The 23207-nt window shown below is 41.1% G+C and overlaps 1 protein-coding gene across 1 annotated transcript in view; it reads right to left on the reverse strand.

Annotated features, from left to right (window-relative positions):
* Positions 1 to 64: 64 nt before the first annotated feature.
* The window catches only part of ppm1e (protein phosphatase, Mg2+/Mn2+ dependent, 1E), a 45456-nt gene continuing 22313 nt past the window's right edge, over positions 65 to 23207 (reverse strand). The window contains exons 3-8 of the mRNA XM_018691898.2: positions 14441 to 14562; positions 11368 to 11567; positions 11018 to 11206; positions 9606 to 9749; positions 8595 to 8688; positions 65 to 8459 (exon numbers count right to left, since the gene is read on the reverse strand). Of these exons, the coding sequence (XP_018547414.1) occupies positions 7528 to 8459; positions 8595 to 8688; positions 9606 to 9749; positions 11018 to 11206; positions 11368 to 11567; positions 14441 to 14562 (1681 nt within the window). The 3' untranslated portion in view covers positions 65 to 7527. The remainder of the gene's footprint in view (positions 8460 to 8594; positions 8689 to 9605; positions 9750 to 11017; positions 11207 to 11367; positions 11568 to 14440; positions 14563 to 23207) is intronic.

Genomic DNA, 23207 nt, shown 5'->3' on the forward strand with positions numbered 1-23207 from the left:
AAGAGACTTAACCTGAGGAGAGAAAACAAACTGACGAGGGAAAAGAAAAGGCATCAGCCAGAGACTTGGTCTAATCTTTATATACATAATAATTAGTCACCAGTTACAGTACACATATTTATATACTACAGGAACACAGATAATACAGGTACTCAATGTGTGTTTTACTGTTTTTTTTTTTTTTTTAAACCTATCCTGCATGTTGAAGAAGAGCCAATCATAGGGTTTGTCTTCGAGCCTGGAGGACAAGAAGGAGAGGGCTGTGTTTGGTCCAAGTCAGCAGCACTCGCCTTCTTGTGATCACACCCTTCACCCCCACCCACATTGGCCACTGGCTGACATTTGAACAGAGTGCAAAGGTCTAAGAAGTCCAAACTCATGGCAGTCTTTTCAAATGTGCACAGATATCCAGGCTGCTGAGGAATGCCGATACGACTGAGATGTCCTGCCTCCTGTATCACTTATTCTTTTTAAAGAAGAGAGCTTCACATTCACTTTTCCATGGACATTTACATTTACATAAGTTTAGCGTTTGAGCTCAAAACCTAAGCCACAGACTAAGTGATGTGATCGAGAGAAGGTGAAGTCAGACTGACTGATGACTTCTCGCAGGAGGTGTAGGAGTATGTAAAGTGAACCTTACCACAGGAAAGCAGATTATGACTCATAATCCTATTCTCTATGGGAAAAATGAATGGGAAGTTGACTTCAGGAACTCAGCATTTATGCTTTGTGACCTTTCAAGTATGGCTGACAGAACTACATTTTGCTGCATCCTTCAGCAGAAGACAAACCCTCAGAGAGCCTTTTAATGCAACGTCATTATTGCTTACAGATAAAAAGAAAAAGCTTTTTTGTGTACATAGACACACAGTGCAGATTCATGGAGGGCCCTATAGTTAGACAGAGATTATGGGAGAGCAGATCTGAACTTCTGCTTGCTTTCATCATTGGGGAGGGAAACATCTGACTCAGAGGAACCTTTAGTGCAGGCAGCAGAGCGTGAGCAAGTGAGGGTTTATCAAGCTTAGAGGATTTACCACAAGGAATGATGGACAACGTTTTTATTGCTCATATAGTGACAACTCCTGGCAGTTTTCAATATGATATGAACAGTGTATTACTAATTCATAGGGTTTTGGTGAAGGGTCTGGTGAATGCAACCCACGGCTCCTTGTCACCGAGCAGTGTTGTGGTACGTCTCCCTTTTCGGAGCTCAGAAAAGTGCAGCACTAAAGACCTGCTGAGAAATCACATCAGTGATTTGAAAAAAATCAACAGTGAATCACAGGGGACAGAAAACTACTGCTGCTCTGCACAGCTGCTCTGAGGCGTGGCCACAAGTACAACATGCCTCAATGTATCGGTTCATACAGAGCAGTTTTCCTTAACAGCACAGAGCTGCCACCAGTTACAACAAATGAGAAATGTAATTTATTATGATGACTTTGTCTCATTGTCACAACAAAAATACATCTTGTAATAATGACAAAAGTCCAAGTATCTTATTATAATGACAAAGAGTCTCAATTTAAAATCTTGCTGTAATGAGAGGAGTTGTGTACAAAGATATTTTTTAGTCACACTGGGAGTGTGGTCTGTCTGTGGAAATACTGGTTGGTCCATCGCTTTGGTAACGACTGAAATTTCTCAATAGATATTGTATGGACCGCCATGAAATCTGGTACAGACATGCCTGGTCACCAGAGGAACTGACTTTGGAGATTTCCTGACGTTTTCCTCTCAGTGTCGGCATGACATTTTGATACCTTTGGTTTGTCAGAGACAACAGTCATTACTGACATGACCACAAGAGGTCACTAGTCTGGAAAACCAACAACGTAAATGTCTGAACGACTGCTGGTGTCGTGTTTGTTTTTGGTGAGCGAAGACAGAAAAGTTGGTGCATCTTTAAATTCATTAGAACATCTTTGACATGAGACTGACTAGAGAGTGATTGGAACAAGTTTTTACCTGAAACATTTCCATCCTTTAATTGGATTACAACAACTTTAACAGCTGATTTTATTTTCATTTTGACTGTTAATGTTATGTAACTGTTCACTCCTTGTATTTAGAAAAATATGTAAAGACTCCTGGTATCAGTTTTTGTCATTATAACAAGATCTTGAGAAGACTTTTTGTCTCATTGTGGCACCTCTGCTTCTCCAGAGTTTACTGCCCTGTATGATCCATGTAGGAGATTTAATCTGTGATCTAAACAACTGGAAAGACAGTAGCTCTAAGTGAGGCCCAAACTCCACAGCAGCTCAGTTTACTCATGTGTTCCTCCTCTCTATTCAATGCCTTATTAATCATCTAACACCTGCAGAGTTGGAATAACAACCTACAAACTACTGATAGAATCTGATTGGCAAGATGTTTTTTTAAGGCTGATACCAATAAAAAAAAAAAAAAACTCAAAGCTGCAGATTTGAGATACAGTAATTTAAGCCAGTAATTAACATCTTTATGTATGTTTTCCCGAGATTGATATGGTGAGAAAGCAGGGTGAAACAGCAGTTAGGCCATGATAGGACACTACAACTCTCCAGTGAAAGCCAGACTGGTTCAACACCTTTATATGCTTTAGCAGCTCTTGAAGGCAGAGCCAGAGTTTATAGACTGATGCCCTCCGGGCTGTTCGACAACATCACATCCTCACCTCCACCTCAGTCTGGTGGCAGGAGATTTTGACAGTCCAAGATCTGACTCTTTAAAGTCAACATCTGAGCCATCTGTCGGGCCTTGTGAAGCATGGATTAAAACCACTGATTTACAAGACAGAATTATTATATATACACTCCTCCAGCACTCGCTCAACTCACAATTAGTACTCGTAATATACATAAACATCCATGGCCAAGTGAATAGTTGAAATGACTGTGATTTCCATTGTTTTCTGGTACTTCCCCCATCTTCTTCTGGTATCAACCAACGATTCTAGAGACAGTGACTGTAGGGATACTTCCACAAAGGGATCCAGTGGCTTAAGTTTGCTGAGTTGAGTTTCTTGACAGTACATTCCTCATAGCTAGACACGCCCGAAATGAAGAATCACCCCCCCCTTTCAAAAAAAAAAAAAAAAAAAAAAAAAAAAAACTCCTCATGTTGACCCACTGAGTCTCTGAGGACTTTCTGAGACATGAGGTACATTCTGCTCCACTGACAGTCTGATGCTCTTCACTAGTCAGTCCACAGGAAGGTTATGGGAGACTCCAACATTAGTCCCCATCTACCAGCAAGACTGAAAGGGGGAGGTGGCGGCCCTCTGTGTCAGGGACGACAAACCAGTACCAGTTGTCGGATAAATCACTTCTTTTGATATCACACCAGCTGGGCGGTTCGTCAGCTAGTGTCTGGGCCAGGAAAGTGGAGGCACGATTTACAGAACCTGGTTATCACTAACATCCTGACATTTGGAAATTCACTGCATCAACTGAAGAATGGGGAGTGACAATGTTACAATGTTAGGGAGTGTTGGGGAATAATTAATGCGCCCAAATGACCGTTTGGTAAACCCCACCCCTGATCAGCAATTGTCCAATCACAGTTTAGCAACCGTAGCTAGGAAGGACATGTTACTTTGTTACCCTTTCCAAGCCCAAAAACACAAGACAAAAGTATAGAGAAATGATTTATGTGTGTGTTTTTCTGCTCTAACATCAGCAGCAAACGTTCTGTATCATGTATAGTGTAACGTTAGCAGCTCCAGCAACTCTGGCCTGATCTTCACCGGAGACAGCCTTACATTTACCAAACACATTGGTTCCTCCTCATCCTCAGTCTTTTCAGTCAAACCCACTGTTTGAGAAACAAACAATAGAGCATAAATCTCATACCCTCTGTGTTGCTTGCCCAAGTATACTTTTCCATCAGACAGGGTTATGTCCCAAGGAAATAATTGTCTGATTTTACATTTTCCCTTGTCATACAGTAAAGCATGTGTCAGCTGGTGATGCTAGCTTTTTGCCTGGGACATGCCTCAGTCGTTTAGTGTGATATCATACAGCTAGAATATTTCAGACCCCCCAACAGCATTCTTGTTTCAGGATTTGTTTTCCTACGTTAGATAGCTGGCAAAAATCCTTGCATTTGTCAGTTGGATCAGTTGTTTCAACAATTACCATGAATTTGATGTGATAAATCAGTCACTGTTATTGTAAACAGTGTTAGGAGCGGAGGGGGAACAGAAAGCCAGATAGGCGTAGCAACAAGGGTGGGGCTTAGCAAACATCAATTGCTCCAACAACAAATAATATTAAAAAAAATGTAAAGAGGGAACAAAAGGAGTTTAGGCTTGTTAATGGGAACAGGGTCATTTGTGGTACTTGACTGACAATCAGTGATGAACTTAATGTGGCTCAGGCTTTACATTTGACTTTTATAGTAGTTTTCATGGTAAATTTGTGGAATAGTTAGTTTACAGTAATTGAGTATGGTTAGATACAGAAATGCTATGGTGTGTTTTTGAAAGAAAGTTACACATTTAATGCAAAGTGACAGAAGTTTTTCCATAGATCAGTCTCACCAAGTTAACTAGGTGTGGGTGTTAAGAGTCTTATCAGAGAGGGATTAATATGAATATAATATTGAATTTTTCTTTATATATCATCATATAAATCAGTAGGAGGGTTATTATTTGATGATTACATAGCTGTTTGTTAATTCTGATTATGAATTAGAGTTAAAGAGGAACTCCATAGATGGACTACCTATTATATATTTGGTGTTAGATATATTAAAATCAATAAATATCAGTGTAAAACATTTTTTTTAAATGTTTTAGCCAGGTGTTGTAGGCAAGTGCAGTCTTATGAAAGGTGGCATAAAGACTGGGTTTCCTATGACTTGATAACATAACTGAAGTGCAGCACTGTCAGCAGCGTGTTAGACAGCAGAGAGGGGGCACTCCATTGTAGAATCTAGATCAGATCAGTGAAGGATCCAATTATAAAGGTGCTGTGGGGCCATGGGAGCCAGCCTCAGCGGATTACTCTGACAGTGGGAGCTATCTTGGAGTTGGCAATGACTGGGATGTTTGCTGTGTAGTATTGTTGTGTGCGGCTGTTAACATCGCAACCTTATTTACACATAGAAAACTCTGCTCTCGTACCTTAGGCCATGAGGCAACCAAAAATAGACAGATTCTCCTTATGTTATTCAAAGGACTATTAGTCTTTAAGGACATTTGGGGAAACAGACTTATTCACTTTCATGATGAGAAGATTAATGTCACTCTCATGTCTGTACGCTAAATAAGAAGCTGCAGTCAGCAAATCATTGGCTTAGCTTAGCATTAAATCCTAAAGAAAGTGAGCATATTTCCCAAAATGTCAAAATATTCCTTTGAAAGCACAAGCCAGACTTGTCCTTAATAGTGGTATTAACACCTAATTTTAATAATTAGTGAATGTGTGTGTAAAGGAAGTAGGCTCACACATATGGAAGGCACGTGTTCTGCAGCTTTCAGCTATCCTGGCCCAATGTTAAACATTTGTACATTTACCATGCCTGCTGGAAAATACTTGTACTGTTCAGTGGGTTTTGTGTGAAGGTAAATACACTTGAAATACACCTATGTGGCCCAACACCAACTATAACAAAAATATATTTTTAAATACCCCTCCATTCCTCAAAAAACCCATCTGGAGTATATCCCCATCTGGAATACTGGACAACATGAAGCATTTATTCAGGTAAATGACTGCTAATCTTTTATAATCCAGTGTTAAGTGCTTTTATCTGTAGACAAATTGTGGCTGGATAATGGCTGGGTCAGTGACTTTATGGGAGCAGGCAGAACAGCATGCGCCTTCAGTCCCAGAAATCAGGAGCAACTTTGAACTTTGTTCATCTGCCACCAAAGGATTGCTGAGAGCACAAAGAGGGCGAGCTGCGCCATTAGAGCTCAATATAATGCTCAGTCGCTTGACATTCTCGACAGCTGTCTTGAGACAAAAGATGATATGTGTCACCTCACCCTGCATTTATACCTGGGCGACATAAAATAGAAGGAAAGAGAAATAATAGAGCTGAGTGATCACACAGTCAACCTCTCTCACTTGGCTGGTATGGCTGAAAGGCTGTCCTTTCTCTGTAGTGCACACTAATATATGTGTGGGTCGGTCATTTGAGGTGAAGTATGTTGTGTACTTCTCGTTTTGTAGTGTTGTTCAAGGTTTTGGTCTAGACCTTGTGGTTCCAGTGAAGGGAAAACTTAATGATACAAGCTACAATGATACTTTTCCTTTTTCAACCAGAGCAAGACCAATTCATCAGCATGGGTAATATTTATGACTCATATTAGCTTCACAAATATATCTGGAAGGTTAGAAACCGTGTCTCAGTTACATAGTTTGCCCGCCAAGGAGCACTGACAAGTTTATTTTTCAACTGTAAAATTCATTATTTCAGTCCATACCTTTGTTGCAATTCTTTAATAATCAAATTTCAAGGCTTCTTATCAAAATTGTTTAGTATTGTGTTTATATTCAAAATCAAAAATGCAGGATATATCCTTATTGGATCTCAAAAATTCATATCAGTGCTACCCTTCAAAATCCAGTATCGGTCAGCTCTACTTTCACCTAACATCATCTCCTGACCCTACTGATGCTGTTGTGGCTGAATCAGAGCAAATCCCTGCAGCCTGGTTCCAAAATCTTCAAAACAAAAAAAAAATCTCAAAGAAAAGTGATGGGAGTTATAACAGCACAATAATGCTCTTGGAGTGATATGTTCAGCTATCAGATATAGGTGTAAAGTTCAGGTGTCTGCATAATTTTGGCAAAGTAGTTTATACTCTCACTTTTTCTGCAAGCTTAATAAGTTATAAGATCTTATAGATTTTTTTCCTTTCTCATGTACCAGAGAGCAACTAATTTGTCCTACAACGCTTTTTCCTCCCCTCCAAAATACATAATTTCTGTCTGAAGACACTGCCAAGACTGTGGAGCAACCAAGCATTATAAAGTTAACAAGTGTTCAAACTGAATGCAAGTGATCCTCTGCCTAACCAATTCAATCCAATACAGACTAATGTCCAGCCAGATAAAATTTACCTCTAAACCTTCTCATTTATTCTTGTTCAAGAAGTCACACTGCTCAAGACAGCTGAAACATTTTTCAAATCTTTTCTCAGACTTTGTAAGCAGTGGTCCGGCCTCTGTGATTCATTTCACATTCAGTCTGAACACATCTAAATAAGCTGCATTTCCAGCTCTGGCTTCATATTGACTGATTAATGGTCACAATGGAGAGGATGCAGTTTTGCGCTTTACCTATAGCATTAAGGAGCAGGGCTTGTGCTCAGTGGCCAGCTTACATTTGGAAACATTTTGGCTTAAGGACAGAGAGCACCACTCTTCCGACAGAGACTCAATAATCACGTAACGACTGCAGGAGCCACAACTACCTACTATCAAAGAAAGACGTGTTGTTGAAGGCAGAGGTGGGTGGGTGGGCTGAGGGGGGAGGGAGCAGGACTGAATAAATGGAGGAAATGGTTTGGTTTGGGTCACCTCTTCAGATGGTGGCATCATGGGGCAGGTGAGGCACTGCCACTCCAGGCCTCTGGTTGGTGTAGCGCTGCATGCAGGGCAGCAGGCTACCAGATGAAAGCAGGCCAAGCAGCTCCCTGGATCTGCCTGGCCACCTCCGGCCCCATAGGCGACTACCATAACCAAGCCTGCGGCTTCGCCTCACTGCCTGGCCCAGCAGCATGGCTGTCTGGGGCCAGAGTGGGTCCGTGAAGCTAGAGATGCTGGGCTCCTGAAAAGGGATACAGGACCTGCGCCTCAGTGGGCGTTCTTCTCGGTAGATGTGGGAGGCTGTGAAGAGGTCGGGGCTAAAGTCGGAGCAGGGTTGCCGTGACCCTCGGGTCAGGGAGATGCGGCCCTCCAGCGATGGCCCCAGCAGGCTGAGGCTAGTTCTGTCCGTGAACGAGTCCGTTCGGTCTTCATAGCCGAGGTCAGCGGGGGCCGAGCACTGCTGCAGGGGCCAGCCTCCGCGACCCTTCCCCCCGATGTCCGCAGTGCTGCCTCCCTCACCACCGCCGCGCTCTACCCTGACTGCCTCGTCCTCCTCCTCTTCTTCTTGTTCCTCCTCCTCTACCTCTGCTACCTCCTCCTCCTCCACCTCTCCCTCCACCACACCCTCTTCCTCATCCTCGGTGCTGGTGGGTGGCGGGGAGCGTGGGTCCCGCAAGAAGACCACTATGACAGTGATATTATCACTAGAGCCCGCATCACGGGCTGAGGCCACCAGCTTGTGGGCCACCATGGTGGTGTCTCCAGCGTTCTCCTGGAGGTGGTCACTGACCACCCGCACCGCCTCATCTGGACTCACTGTGTCCCAGAAGCCATCACAGGCCAGAATCAGGTAGTCTTCTGAACCGTCCAGTGGGAAGATACTATGGTCTGCATCACCACAGATGTAGGGTTTGTGCTCTGAGTCCCCTGTCGAGACAGGCAACAGGTTAGTCTGTTAGGGCCTGCTGTTATCAGCATTCACAACAGCAACAACTTTGCAGCTGATCTGAGTGGAACGAGTGGACTTTTGTGAGCAAGTGTCTGACTAAACTGATAGTTTACCTATTGCTCTGGATACGGACAGACTGCCATTAACCCTCCATGTGCCGAACCAGATCACACAGCCTCCTAGAGCCTCGATCCTCTGCTTCTCATCCTGCAGAGAGACAAAGCACCACTGGCGTTAGCAGTTAGTTGTAATGGTGATGACTGACACATGGTACATAACAATCTGATCCTGCCATTTTCTGCAGCAAATGACTCAGTGCAGTGCTTTACCTGCCTCTGTTGTAAAGTGATGGTCACACTCTTACCACAATATATTAATGAATATATACTGTATTGAATGTTACTTGAAAAAACTTAAACATAACTTGAAATGCAGAATTTACAAGAGCACAGTAACAACTAAGAAATGGTTGTAGACAGCTTGTAAACATTAATATCTGTATGCTCTGTGCAAAGAATAATTCAACATTTTGGGAAAAACATTTATTCACTCTCTGGAGAGTCAGATGAGAAGATTGATACAGATACCACTGTCATGTCAGGCTAGCTATTTTCTCCTGTTTCCAGTCTTGGTGCTAAATTAAGCCAACTGGCTGCTGGCTGTAGCTTCATATCAGACAAGACAGACACATGAGTGGTATCGATCTTCTCATCTGAGAAAAAAGTGAATAAGCATATTTCCCAATATGTCAAGTTTTTTGCTTTAAGAGCATAATATCATTGTTTTGGGTTGATATAAAATCCCTGAAACAACATAGCACAGGTGTTTATATATTTCTGATGTAGTTTGTTAATAAACATTCAAATTATCTAATATTTCAAGCCCCATTTATAAGTTAAGAAGCAAGACAAAAATCTGTGCACATGCATATTGCAAATTAATACATGTCTGTTGTTGATATGTAACTTAATGATGGTATACTGTATAAGGTCTCAAAATCTACCAATCCACCGAGATTCACCACTTTCAGCAGCAGAATCCAAATCAAATCTGTACACAGTGGAAATGATTTGTGCCTGATGGTGTATGAAGATGCTTGTGTGTGTGTGTGTATAAGTGGTTACCTCTCTGTCTGGCTTATGTGGTTTCATCAGCTCCACAACCTGTCCCCTCCTGACCAGGATGACCTGGGAGTCTCCCAACCAGGCCACGTACAACGTCTGGCCCCGCAGGAACGTCACCACACCTGTTGTGCCACAACGCAGGTTCTGCCAAACACAGGCGCATGTTACAGTATTCAGCCTAAAGCAAGCAGCAGCTGCACTAACACCACTTCATAGAGGAATGGTGTCCCTATTTCACTGGATCAGGGTCATCAGTTTACTAAAAAAGAGGCCATTATAGTATGAAAATGGGCTGTAAATGTGTGAATATGTTGAACAACGTGATACCTAGAATGGGTGATTGACAGGAATGGCTTGCCTGATCTGAACCTGAGTGTTGTTTTGTTGTTGGACTTCTGTACTAACATACACCATTTGAGCATAGGGTGGTTCATAGGTGTGCTTGGCACCAGAAAACCTAAGGCCTAAGATTAATGATCAACTTTGTGGTCCTATCATCAGATCTGTGGCCGTATGCCTTGGACACTCAGTTGAAGAGAGGAACAGAGGTGCCAACTAATGACCACCTGGTGGTGAGTTGGATCAGATGGCAGATGAGATTGCTGGACAGACCTGGTAAACCCAAACATGTAGTGAGGGTGAACTGGAAACATGGCTGGCTGAGGTGCTTGTCTGCAAGGTCGTTAATTCCCACCTCTGGAAGAACTTCTCTTGCATCCTGTGGGAGGTCGGAGACATGGAATCCAAGTGGGCCATGTTCAAGGTCTCCATTATGGAGGCAGACACTCTGAGTTGCAGTCAGAAGGTTGTTGTGGCAGCAACCTCAGAACCTTATGCTGGACACCAATGATTTCATAAGCATAAGATGGAGATCTCCCAGACATGGTTGGTATTGGGGTCTCCTGAAGCAACAGATGGGTGCCAGCAGGCCAGAAGGTCTACAGATGCCGTGGTCACAGATGAAAAAACCTGGGTGTTGGAGTTTTGGGGGGCTATGTGGCAGGACTTTTAGTTGGCCTCAATGAAGTTCTGGCAAACCATTAAATGACTCAAGAAGGGAAAGAAAGGCCTGGCCCAAGCTGTGTTCAGCAGGGGAGGGGGACGAAGGTGGAAGAAACATTCTGAGAAATTTCCTCCCTCTTTGAGGAGGAGTTTGAAGACTTGGGAGAAGCTTCACTCATATCTCGTAATCGTAGTTGTATGATAGTAGTGGTAGTAGTACTGAGGCAGGATTAGTAGTGGTGGTAACCGTAATAATAGTAGTACTAGAACTACCAATATTAGTTTATATTAGTAAGCGAATACAGTTCAGTTAACATGACCATGAATTACTATGCATCATCCACAGGTTTACACTGGTTAGTACTATATTGCTTTATAATTTTAAAGCGTTTGGCTCTTGATGTGGTTACCTCTCGTGAAGCCTTCTTAACAAAGCGTTCATCTGTGACTTTGAAGGCTCGGCAGAGCGCCTCGCTGGGGTCCTGGTTGAAGGATTCCTGACGAACTAAGTTGACATGGAGATGATTGGCAGCATAAATGGCAGCATCCACGCCACCGTGACCGTCAAACACGGCAAAGAAAGCCTGTTCTTCCTGATCCTGAGAAACAGCAACATGTCAGTCAGTAGGTGTGATCATGTGCGGATTAATCTGAGATGCTGCTGAACCAGGCTGACAAAAATAAAAAATCTAATCCAAGAAAATCAAATTCAAAAAAGACATTCAATAACAATCATGTACATAGTGAATTTAATAGCTACCTGAACATTGAAGAGTGTGTTGAAGTCAGGGATGATGACATGCTTGTCCTCCATCTTACGCCTCATGTTCTTGATGGCATGGATGGATGTTTCGTAGTATGGCTGTGGACGGCGGCGGAACGGCAGCTCCTTCAGCCAGAGGCAGCACATCTCAAAAAGTCTATTAAACACCAGCCGGGCTAGCTTCACAGACTCCATCTCTAAGACACACACACACACAAAGAATCAAACGGTCTATATACTTTATTGTATGTATGCTAAGTAATTTCTCTTATGTCACCTTTTTTGGTTTGCTTATGTTGCTATTCATTGTGGTTTTGCAGTGGCCCTTACCAGCAAAAGTTAGCTTCAGAGTTCAAGTTTCATGAGTCTGTGAGTTTAAAGGAATACTCCACCAAAAATCTGTCTTTTGAACATCAAACACCCCTGTTCAGGTTTCATAGGTGGCTCTGAAAGCTTTGTAATTTGCTCCTTCTAAGGATTGTAGAAACGTCATGTTCTTGCAGTATAATCCACTCTTTTGTATGTTCAGTGTGTTCCACCGCATAATTAATACACTACTTCTATGTTAAGACATTGGCTCCTCATAGCTCAAAGACAAAATCTCTCCATCTTCTCTGGACTGTATTCCATCAAAGTGATGCAAAACTAGAAGGCACCGTAACAAGTATAAAATATAAAATATAAATTTTTCCCTTTTGGTTTCTCAGTTTTTCTTGAAGGAAAACACAGACCAGTTGATTCACAGAGCAGATTTGTATGTGTTATGGCAGACAAAAAAAGCCATTTAATTTCACTCGGACTTTTAACTGCTGTGAGTGCACGATACAAATTTAAGGCAGCTCAGATAAGTGTGCCAGGAGTTAAACAATAAAACTGTGAAAGTTTTAGTTTAATTTTCTGCTGTCAAAAATTGAATTGTGAAAAGTCCCCATCCCCAGTGGAAATTATGCCGTTGTGGATAGTAATAGCCCCAAGGACGTGTTTTACTTTTTCAGAAAGGCAGATGAAAGAAACCCTCATTGAGATATTGCACTGAGTTGCAGAGGTAAGGTGGAACAGAGCTGAGCCCAGAGGTGGCATCAAGGCTTCTTCAGCTCTCTGCACTAACCAAGACACAGGCTATGAGTACATGGGCTTGACCTACTAATGTTAGCTGCAGGTATAATAGTCTATCCTGTCTTTGCCGTTGTCTTCTCTCTCACTCCACTCTCCCAAATATGGCATCAGTGAGATAGAGAGAAAGTGTCCCATTTCCTCCCTTCACCCTCACCCCTCCACCTTCTGAAAGTACAAACACGTCAAACACTGTCCCAATACTAAACTTCACTCTGTGAACTGGCTGCTCAGCCCCTCCCCACTCATGCTCCAAATGGAGATGTTTCAGCACTGCATCTGGCAGCAAGCACCACCCATAACACCTTGCAAATAGCTGAAGAAAAAAACAAACAGCAGAGTGCGGTGAGGCAGCATCAAACAGGATGTGATCGGCTGTTATGTAACACAAGAAGTTCTAACTCTGAGAAAGCACACACAGGAAAAACAGCAATGATGGCTCTTTGAAAAAATCTACAAATTCAGTGTTTGTATTGAAATATTTTTCTGTGATGTTTTCAGCTACTGATGACGCCTTTTAATGTGAGAATACACTGACCATATTTTATTTACATTAACATATAACTTAGTCCATAGTTACATAACATATAACTACTTACATATCATAAAGAGACCAGATGAAAATGCTGTGTGCACAATATCTATATTACGTCTGTAGACCATGACACATGTTTTTAAAATTTTAAATGTGAATTATTAATATTTCAGTCATTTATGGGCAATGTTATGAGCAGCCCTTGATGCCAGATATAGTGCTTGAACTGTTCTATGATATTTTTATGACTGACAAAGAGTTGTACATTTTTATAGGTGCCTGGGTCATTTTTTGTGTATTTTTAGGATCCTGGCAGTTTTATTCTTTGTTAAATTGTCAAAGTCAGATTTGTGCATATAAGGACAGTTTAAATGCTGCTAAACAAAGACAAAAACCAATATACTGAAAGTGTAAAACAATCCATACTCCAGAGGGCTCAGTTATAATTTATGAGTCTCTGTGGAGAGTTTTGTCTCCCTGCATTTGACTGATCTTAAAGGATAAGATTGGCAGTGTTCTATATTTTTGTTATTGCAGTCTGTCAGTACTTCCTTTTCCTATCTGTGGCACTCAGCCCAAAAGCCATTGATTACAACTGAGGACATAAATCTTTACAAACAGGCCCCTAGTACATACTTTCATTTGTTTAAAAAAAAAAAAGAACAAACAAACAAAAAAAAGCATCAGTAATTTCCTAAAACATAATTATACCCCTGTATAAACATCATTATACAGGGGTAAATAGACCATTTGTTAGGGACTATTTTCAGCAGTGGATTAATACACGTTTGCTGCTCTTGTGGGTATTTCCAGCATGTAGGACTGGGGATGTATGTGGGACTGATTTAAAATAAACTACAATTCATCACTATGAGTGACCTCTTTCAGATTACACATAATCCTTTGATCGATTGTTAATATAAAAAGACAGATTAGTGCCGCTTCAACAGATGACTGCTGAATATAATTGTATTTCCTTGCATGCTGTATTTCATCAACATCAAATCAACATTATTTAAGTCTCAGTCTATATCCATCTAATTTGACTTAATGTTTAGTATAGTTGCTGTATATTGTAATATACACATTAACAGAACATAGGTCTTAGACTGCCACTGTAATGAAAATATGATTAGACGAAGCCTGGTGACCATTTTAATGATACTCTATTGGCTCGTGGTGAATGTAGTATATCCTGGCATATAGCTGTGAGTTTGCTTTGGAGTCTACTTCCTGCCCTCTAGCGGTCAAATACCACTTAATGCAGCTTTGCGGGGGAGAACTGGGACAAAGCCCTCGTGGTTACATGCCTGTGTATGTGTGTGGGATGAAGTGAGAGAGAGACCTAATTTGTCTGTACCTCTGTATGTGTGAGTGTGAGAGAGAGAGAGCAGCCCCCCCACCCCCACCCCGAGGACTCACGTGGTAGTGGGTCAGCTCCATCTTCTACAGTCTTATTGAGGTGGTGGATGGAGAGGTCAGTCTGCAGGATGCTGTCTGCTGTGGCTCTGGCCAGGGCTGCAGCCAGGGAGCACGGGCAGTTACTGTGGTGAGGAGAGACGACACATTTATGAATGGGCTACAAATTAAATTCATGTTACAGTAATCTGCTGTAGAGATGAACACTGTCTTCTTTAATTTGGACAGTTTATTTGTAAAATAAAGACATACAGTAGGTCCACAATATCAACATCCCGGATGGAACAAACACCAAATTCATTGTTTTGCTATTCAGCATTTGGACATCACCCTGAGTATATACAAATTAAACTAAAGTTATTACAGTTCTTCCTGAAAAGGACAAGACCATGTGTGAAATTTCTCTCAAAACCATAAATGTGAACCAAGGTTAGAGGATCACCAAAGTCATTAGGATACATCATCTGGGAACCATGAATGTCCATACAAAATTTCACTGAATTAGAAACTGTCCACCACTGGTGGTGCTAAATAACTGTGCAATCCATCCATGACAATCAATCCAATAGCTGTCAAGCTATTTCAGTCTGAACTGAACAACCTAACAATGGACATTGCCTTCCCAAGAGCCGTACTGCTAGCATGTGTGAAAATGAATATCAGCAAATATATTATCAGTTTTTAAGCAGGAGTATTTTCCTTGAAGAACGTTAAAATTAGATAACAGCTCTGTTTGAGTGCAGCAATAAGATCAGTACATCTGTTTGTGCATCTGTGCCAGAGGAGGTGTGTCTCCTCTTAAGGTGAGTTAGGGAGCAGGAGGAGGAGGGGGAGGAAGATGGGGTCGTTTGAAGGACTGAAGGCCTGCTGTACATGAGTCACTAAGATAACTAGGCCACCTCCAGATGCAGGTAACCATAGTAACCCAACTTCTGGATGCTCTCCATCACACTCAAATTAAGTTGAAAATAAACCTCAACTGCACTGATATTAGCTTAATGGCTCCTTAATTCAGGAATGAGGGCCAAAGCTTACTGCTTTAGTGCTGTGGGAAATTATAATTAAAAGAACTATCAAATTATTTATTCCTGTCCGTCCTGTCCTGGGCAAATATGATCTGATAATCTGCAGCCATTCTAGTCCTTTATTCTTGATACATATCCTGTGTTACAAGACTTATCTTTACCTTATCTTTCTTTTTGAATGAATACAACCACACATGTAGCTGGTTCATATTCATTTAAAATGTAGCTGTGTGGCAGCAGAATCCTCAAAGATATACTCTGAAATGTACAGTGGAACAATAACATTCTAGGCAGTGCAATACTGCACACTTGAAACAGTCATTACGCTGTTTAATTTATACAAATGAATGACCTGGGGTTGGCTGAGTACAACACAGGGACGTATTCTACAATTAGACACTGAGCATTAAGTGTGAAAGCACCTCTGTGGCTTTTATGTGAAATGACATGGATTTAATCAATGAAAAGCCGAGCCAACTGCGTCCGGCTTTCACATTTTTAATGAATTCAGCTCGCCTCTTGCTAACTGAGGCAGCTACATGAGCTCATTTCAATGTACGAAGGGCCGGTTCGTTTAACTTCGATCCAAGAATTAAAATGTTGGTGAAACTGCTTTTGTTTGTATTGGTTCAGGTGCAGTGTGTTGTAGAATGGAAAGAGGAGGTGTGGTACTTGTGCAGCATTTTATCGAACAACACCATTATATCTTCAGTGCAATTGTAGAGAAACATTCACAGGACCTCAGCTGCATAAATTCTCTCTGCGCCCTCCCAAAGAAAAATCCAGAATAGAAAAAATAAAGAGAGGATATAAAGCTAATCTAGAAAATGTATTGCCCTAAAAATAGATTAGCAACATTTAAGGAAGTCTCAGCAGAATTAATTTACAACTTAAAAACATATTTTTCTTGTACACGATTACTTTTTGTGTGTGCATTTTTAAAATTGTACTTGATGTGTATTTTTTTTCCTAGTACACCACGTAGGCGTGTGTACATATTGCTGTGAAGCACACTATATTTCCTTTGGAATGAAACATGCCATCTGAGTAGTTTTGTTTTGCTTTTACTACCATCAATAACAAACAACAATAAACTGTAGTCCACTTTTCATATCTATAGTTATAACTTCACTCTTTTCTTTTTCTCTGTTTTGCCAATATGTTGTAGTGTTGGAAAAAATTATGACACAACAGGGAATACTGCTCTCTCCATGGCAACCACAGAAACTACAAATAACTTCACTGACGATCATCTCACAGAAATAGTTCAACAAATTACTCATTTCTATCCTGACACTGGACAGAATATATCCAGACAATTTGACGTATTTTCTCCACATCACAGCAGGCTGTCTCTGATACTAATAAGTGCTCTTGTCATACAGATTCTGTCTGTATCGGCGGTGCTGGTATTTATTCTTTGACACAGAAAATCAGCTTAGGAAGGCAGATGTACTGATGTCATCCGACAGATCGACACGGTCTTGGTGGGTGGTGCTAGCATGGCAGTTCAGTTCACATTAACTGGCTTACTGTCCCTCCTCCTGTGTTTGGATCCATATTTGTGAGCAGGAAGATAAATGAGCTTCTGCAGCCAATGAGAGTTTAAACAAACCTGAGGGGTCCCCACAGCTGCACAGAAAAATCAGCATGTTAGCTCAACGTATTGCTGTCTATGGTTTTCAAAAGGAACATTCAAGCAGGAAAAGTGTCCAAGAAGTTGTCTCCATCTGCTTTCAACGACTACAACCACATGACAAAAGTCCTGGAGAGACTGATGTTGACCTCATGTGGCACCTTTGAGCTTGCTGCAGTTTGCCTAACACCTTCAGATTGGAGTTGACGCCGCCGTTATCTACCTGCTGCTTCAACAAACACTTTCTCACCTGGACAAAGCAGGCACCACTGTGACAATCATGTCCTTTGGATTTTCTACTGCCTTTCACATGTTCACAGCCCATCCCGCTGAGAAAGAAGCTCCAGGTAGACGCCTCCACAACCTCCTAGATTACTGACTACCTGACACACAGACAGGCTGCGGTTTGTGCGGTTGCGGGGATGTATGTCTGAGCACCGCAAGGGACTGCCCTCTCACTTTTCCTCTTCACCATGTAAACCTCCGACTTCCAGTACTCTCCAGAACTCTGAGTCCTGTCGTCTGACAGAGGTTTTCAGATGACTCTTCTTGGACGGGAGGCAGAATACAGAGACCTGGTGGACCACAACACCCTGCTCTTGAATTGTGGATGTTAGAAGGACCAGGACTAACGTAAACACCATTTCTGTGTCCAAGTCCACTTCGACAACAGGCTGGACTGGAAGAGCCAGAGCTTCTCGATCTATCTAAAATGGTTGATGGGGTTGATTTGGTCATTTCTTGTTTTTTATGACTCATTTAAGTGCACTTTGTTGTGTGATGTAGTTATTTGGGGGTCTGCTGTTCAGAGATTTTAAAGGTGGAAATCTCTCATCAGAAAAAGAGGAATGGACCAAATGGATTGTTGCAGTTTCTCCGGGTTACTCTTGTTAGACGCCTACTGATGGCTTTCGGTCTTCATTCAGAATCATGTGGAGTTATCTGGACCAGGAATATGTGTATTGAGTCTTGTAATTCCTCTGCTCCCTTAGAAACGACTTTTTCCTCAGGTCCTTGATTTTGTTCTCGAACTGGGTCAAGGGCTAGAAGCATCAGGAACAGCATAGTTAAAGCTTGCCCCCATAAAGCAGTAACCATAGTAACCTCCTGTGTAAACCTCTCCTTGAAAATGTGGCCGCTGTATTGGTGAAATATCTCCTTGTACTTCTTAAAGGGCTCTTTCAAGACAAATTATGTAACAAATCTGACTGCATAGACACCAAATGAATTTTCTCATCACATCAGAGAGTGACCCTGCTTCTTTTTTTTTTTTTTTGCCATAGCCGTCTGTGTTGACAGAGCGGCCTCATTCAGATGAAAGACAGGGCTGATGTTGGTCTGAATGCAGATAAAGCCTTGTGTTCAGTTTAACTTGAGTTTTCATTTTTGTACAGAATGAGGACTGTGTCCTTTGTCCCTCATCATCCTTTCCCATGTATTGGAATCACATTAACAAGTGATCTCTTCAGTCAGCATGAACAGACAAACTACTTCCATGTACACACAGTATGGGTGTGTGAGTATTGTTTTTAGTGCTGCTGCTCCGTTACAAACCGTCCAGACCTCTCAGATCGTCTGGGACAGGTCTGCTTACTGTTTCCAGTCAAAACTAAACAGAGAGAAGCAGCACTCATTTTTTTATGCATGAAACATCTGGAACAAAAATCTTGAGATCTGCCAGAATTCTCAGTTTGTTTAAACCAGGACTCAAAACATTTCTGTTTGCTGCTGGATTTATTAAGTTAACGGTAGGACTGTTTATTCATATCTTGCACCGCACTGTAGCTTGGACTGTAAATTTTGTTTTCTATTGTTCTGTCTTATTCTATTTTATCTTATTTCTATATTCTATTTTACTTTGTTTTTATCCTTTTAAATCCTATTTATGTCTTTTTCTTAATGCCTTTATGTCTTGTGTGAAGCACTTTGAATTGCCTTGTTGTTGAAAGGTGCTTTACAGATAAATTTGCCTTGTTGGTTGATTTTAAATGTTTTAAGTGTGACATTGTCTTATGGTATTTCTGTTGGCTGGAGAGTCTGCTCAGTGCAAACATGTTGAGAGAGCATCAGTCTGCCTAAGGCCCATCTGAACAATGTCTTTAGTTCCTGAGTTTGATATTTTTTTATTTATGTAATATTTGCACAGAGCAATATATTCAAGGTATTTATATGCATGGGAGATGTTTTGATTTCAAATGCATAGAAAAGATTTGTAAATGTCTGTTTTTTACCTGTGGTGGAAGAAGTTCTGATTCGTCCTGCAGTACTTAAGCTAAAGTACATAAGTATTATCAACAACATGTACTTAGAAGTATCAAAGTAAAAGTACTTTGCATTAAAATGGTCCCTGTGACAGATACTGTATATTATCAGTGTTTAACCAGCACTGAAGCCGGTTTTTATAAGGACAGTAGACCATATTACATGAGTAAATCTATTAGTTACTTTCAGCCACTGTTTACTTCATTAGAATACATGCTGTAAAAATGACTAGAGATGTACGACAACTGAGTGTGTACAAAGATAAAAGAAGAAATAAAGACAGAGAGAGGAAAAAAGATAGAGATCATGAGACCGAGACTATCTAGAGATGAGGGGTGGGGAGGGTCTAACGTCAGTATTTGGGTTTGTACATCACCAGTGTCCTCTCCTCCATGTTTCCATTCATAGAAACCCACTACATTTTCCCCTCTCTTTTTTTTCCTCCTCGCTCGCTCCACCACTGGCAGCCTGATGGGGGTGGATGCTGAGCCAAGGAGCTCTGATTGGCTGCAGGTCACACAGGAGAACGCACGGTGCACCAATGACAGCTCCCAGTGGCTTGTGCATCACAGTGAGGTCATGTGGAGCGGAGGAGGATTAAAAGGAGAGCTTAATCTCAGTTCACACCATCACACTGCAACAGCACGACTGACTAGATAAATGATCAGCACTGGTTCAACTGGTCAGACTTGTCGTTGAAATGGTTAATTCACAGTGAAGTAAGAGAGATGTTTCTCTCATACGGCACTCAGTCTATATATAAATGCTGCTGTGCTTTAGGTCACGGTGTGTTCTGAGGCTTTTCTTCAGCCTCTCTCTTAATTTTAATGAAAGCCATGTGAAAATAACATATATGATGTACACTCACATGCAGCTCAATCAATCCAGTCCAGTCATGTCCACCCCCTGTGTCTTCCACACAACTGGTGACCTCAACATTTTGTAAAGGACAAACTGGGTTATATAGGTGTCATGTAGATTATAGCAACATCAGTATGCCACCTACAGGTATTAAGTGATAAAACTACAGTTTTCCTTTTCTTTTTTAAAGCTGTATTCGACGTATGTGAGCTGTCATTAAATACTTAACATTTTAGGTCTAAAAAATCTAAAGGTTTGGTGACTGGAGCATATAGAGTAATAAAAATAAACTGGTGAGTTTGAGAAGCAGACATCAACAGATATGAACAATATTTGAAGTAGCCTCTGGATTTGTTGTTTTACTCTCTGGTTAAAAGGCCTGGGACTGCCCATCACTCAGGATGAAACAAACAACACACTGAGAGAGTCTTTGCAGCTCTTAGAGGTGCTAAAGATGAGGGCCACGGGGTTACTCACATCCTATTTTTGTATATTTTTCTTTTCTTTCAAAACTTAATCTTATTTTTAGTTACTCTTGTGTTTTCATTGTCTTTTTGTTGTTATTTGCTTTGACAATTTTTATTTTTGTTTTCATTCTAATTTCCTGTTGTGTGCCTATTTTCCAATTTTGCGTGGATCCCTTAAAGACTTGTGACCACTCTGTGGAAGCTTGTGGAGATCCATCTAAAGAATACAGAATATTTGAGTGAATAAAAGCACAAAGTGCAGTTACATAAACGGTGCTGAGTGGGGTGGGGGCATGCTGATGTCGTGTCAGAGTCTCTTTCCCTGGAAATATTTGGTAAAATACTTGTCAGAGGATTTTATTCTGCTGCTCTCTGAAACCCTCTAAATCTTGCAAATTGGCAAATTATTCAATCGTAAGAAAGATGCATCAGCCAATTTTTAAAAATAATTTTCTCTCTCTCAAGTGGACACTTCACTTTTATAAAAATCAGAAAACAACTGTTATAAAATGCATGAAATGCATTATGTGTATTTTAACTTTGCTGCATCATCAGTTTGAGTCCTCTTCTTAACTGTACCTCTGGCTTTTTACACTCAGCGTCTACTTATATTTTACATACAAAATACTCCTTTAACATCTGATGCAATCCAATACAACAGCTCAGATAAAAATGTTCAGTTTTGATTGACACTGTCACAGAGGTGTTCATTTAATTCTATGTTTATAATTGAGGTTGTAATTAGTGGAGGTGTTGCACTAGACTGCTTTATTAGTCTTTCTAGTATTCTCCCACCCTGCATGTGTGTAAACCCTGGGGTGGGAAAAACATTAAACACCTCTTTAAAAAATCCCAGTTTCCAAGAGTCCAAGGAGACGTCTTCAAATATTTCAGTCTATTCCAAAAGATACTCAATTTACAATGATATAAAAGAAAGAAAAATCCTCACACTGGAGAGACTGAAACCAGAGAATACTTTGTGTATTTGCATAAAAATTGACTTAAGGCGATTATCAGAATAGTTGCTGATTGATTTCTCTCCATTATTTGTAATATTTTCCTTCTGATTCTCACAACGTAGCCCCCTCGCCTGTTGATGGACCTTGGTTAAACCTTTGCCCCAGCTACAGCAGTGACAGCTGATAAAGTTTGGAGTTGAATATAGCAGTACTTTTGAGTCAGCTGTGATTACTGCCTTCTCCCATGGTCCTTTACCACAGTCTGGTGTTGCTTTTGTTCTCTCGTGTGGTCTCTGCTGCGGCTGTGTTTAGCTACAATCACACAGGGAGCTTTGACAGGCTGCTCGCAGTGATAAAACTGGAGAGCTCTGAGTGTATGTGTTAGCAGATGACTCATGCATGCAGCCATGTTTTTTTTTTAACCATTGCTTTCTAAAAGCTTGTTCTTTTCTACAGAATTAGCCCCAGAGTCGAGCAACAAGGTTGTTTCCATAGCAACACAGAAGCAAGTGACTGACAGTCAATGGTGTCAGTCGTCTTGTTGCCAAACCCACAGAACAAGCTCCCACTTCATTATTCTAAATATTGAACCTTTTCTGTGCCAAGTGGAGGTGAGAGTGTAGATCCACTGGAACTCACACAGCTCTATTGATATGCTCTGCTCTGGGCACCAGTCCCTTGCACCAGGCATTCCTCATATTAAACCTGGAAGACAGCAGAGCCTTTTCTGGGAACAGAGAGAGAGAATCCTCTGGCTATTTCCAGCCTCACATTAGTTTTTTTTTCCATCCAATTTTCCAAAATGTGGTCAAAAGAAATTTTGAATTTGTGTGTTTCTAACAGCTACTGTTATGTGAACACAGTATTCTCAAGAGGCCGTAACAGGATTACATAATACAAAGAGCGCCAGTAACCCTTAAATCATGGCGATTCACTGCTGCGTTCTCCCTTAAGATGGCTTTCAACTGACTTTGATGAATTAATTTGTCTCCTCAGTCCACACACACCATGTGGCGCTTTAGTCTGTTGCCGGGCTTTCTGGCATCTAATGGTGAGTGGCAGGAATCCACTGATGCTGCATCTGAACTGCTGGAAATCAAAAAAAATAAGCCTGTATTACATCTTTTACCACTAAACCAAGGGTAAAACCTTCTGTTCTTCCTCCTGGATGGATTTGTGGATAGAAATGAACTAAAACCATCTGATATCATGTCAAGGCCATGATGATCATTTATTATCCACAATTTTTAAATTGTATATTATATATATTTATATTTCATTACATTTTACACATTTGTTCAGCACTATGTTGTTTTTCCTCACCATTTGAGTGATAAAGCTGATGTTATTCTGTATTTTTTCTTATTGTCAGCAACACTGACAATGTGTCCGTCTTTCAGCTGGGTGCTCTAGCTTTTAGCAAATGTTACTCAGATATGAGTAAATGCTGTATTTTTTGGGGAGTATTTTCAGCCATGGGCTAAGGAACATTCTGTGTCCTAGTATTTACAGCAGCGGAGCAGAGACCAGATCTATTCACGATGCGTACAACATTTCCCA

The sequence above is a fragment of the Lates calcarifer genome, linkage group LG20 (assembly GCF_001640805.2).
Source record: "Lates calcarifer isolate ASB-BC8 linkage group LG20, TLL_Latcal_v3, whole genome shotgun sequence".
Taxonomy (NCBI): Eukaryota; Metazoa; Chordata; class Actinopteri; family Centropomidae; genus Lates; species Lates calcarifer.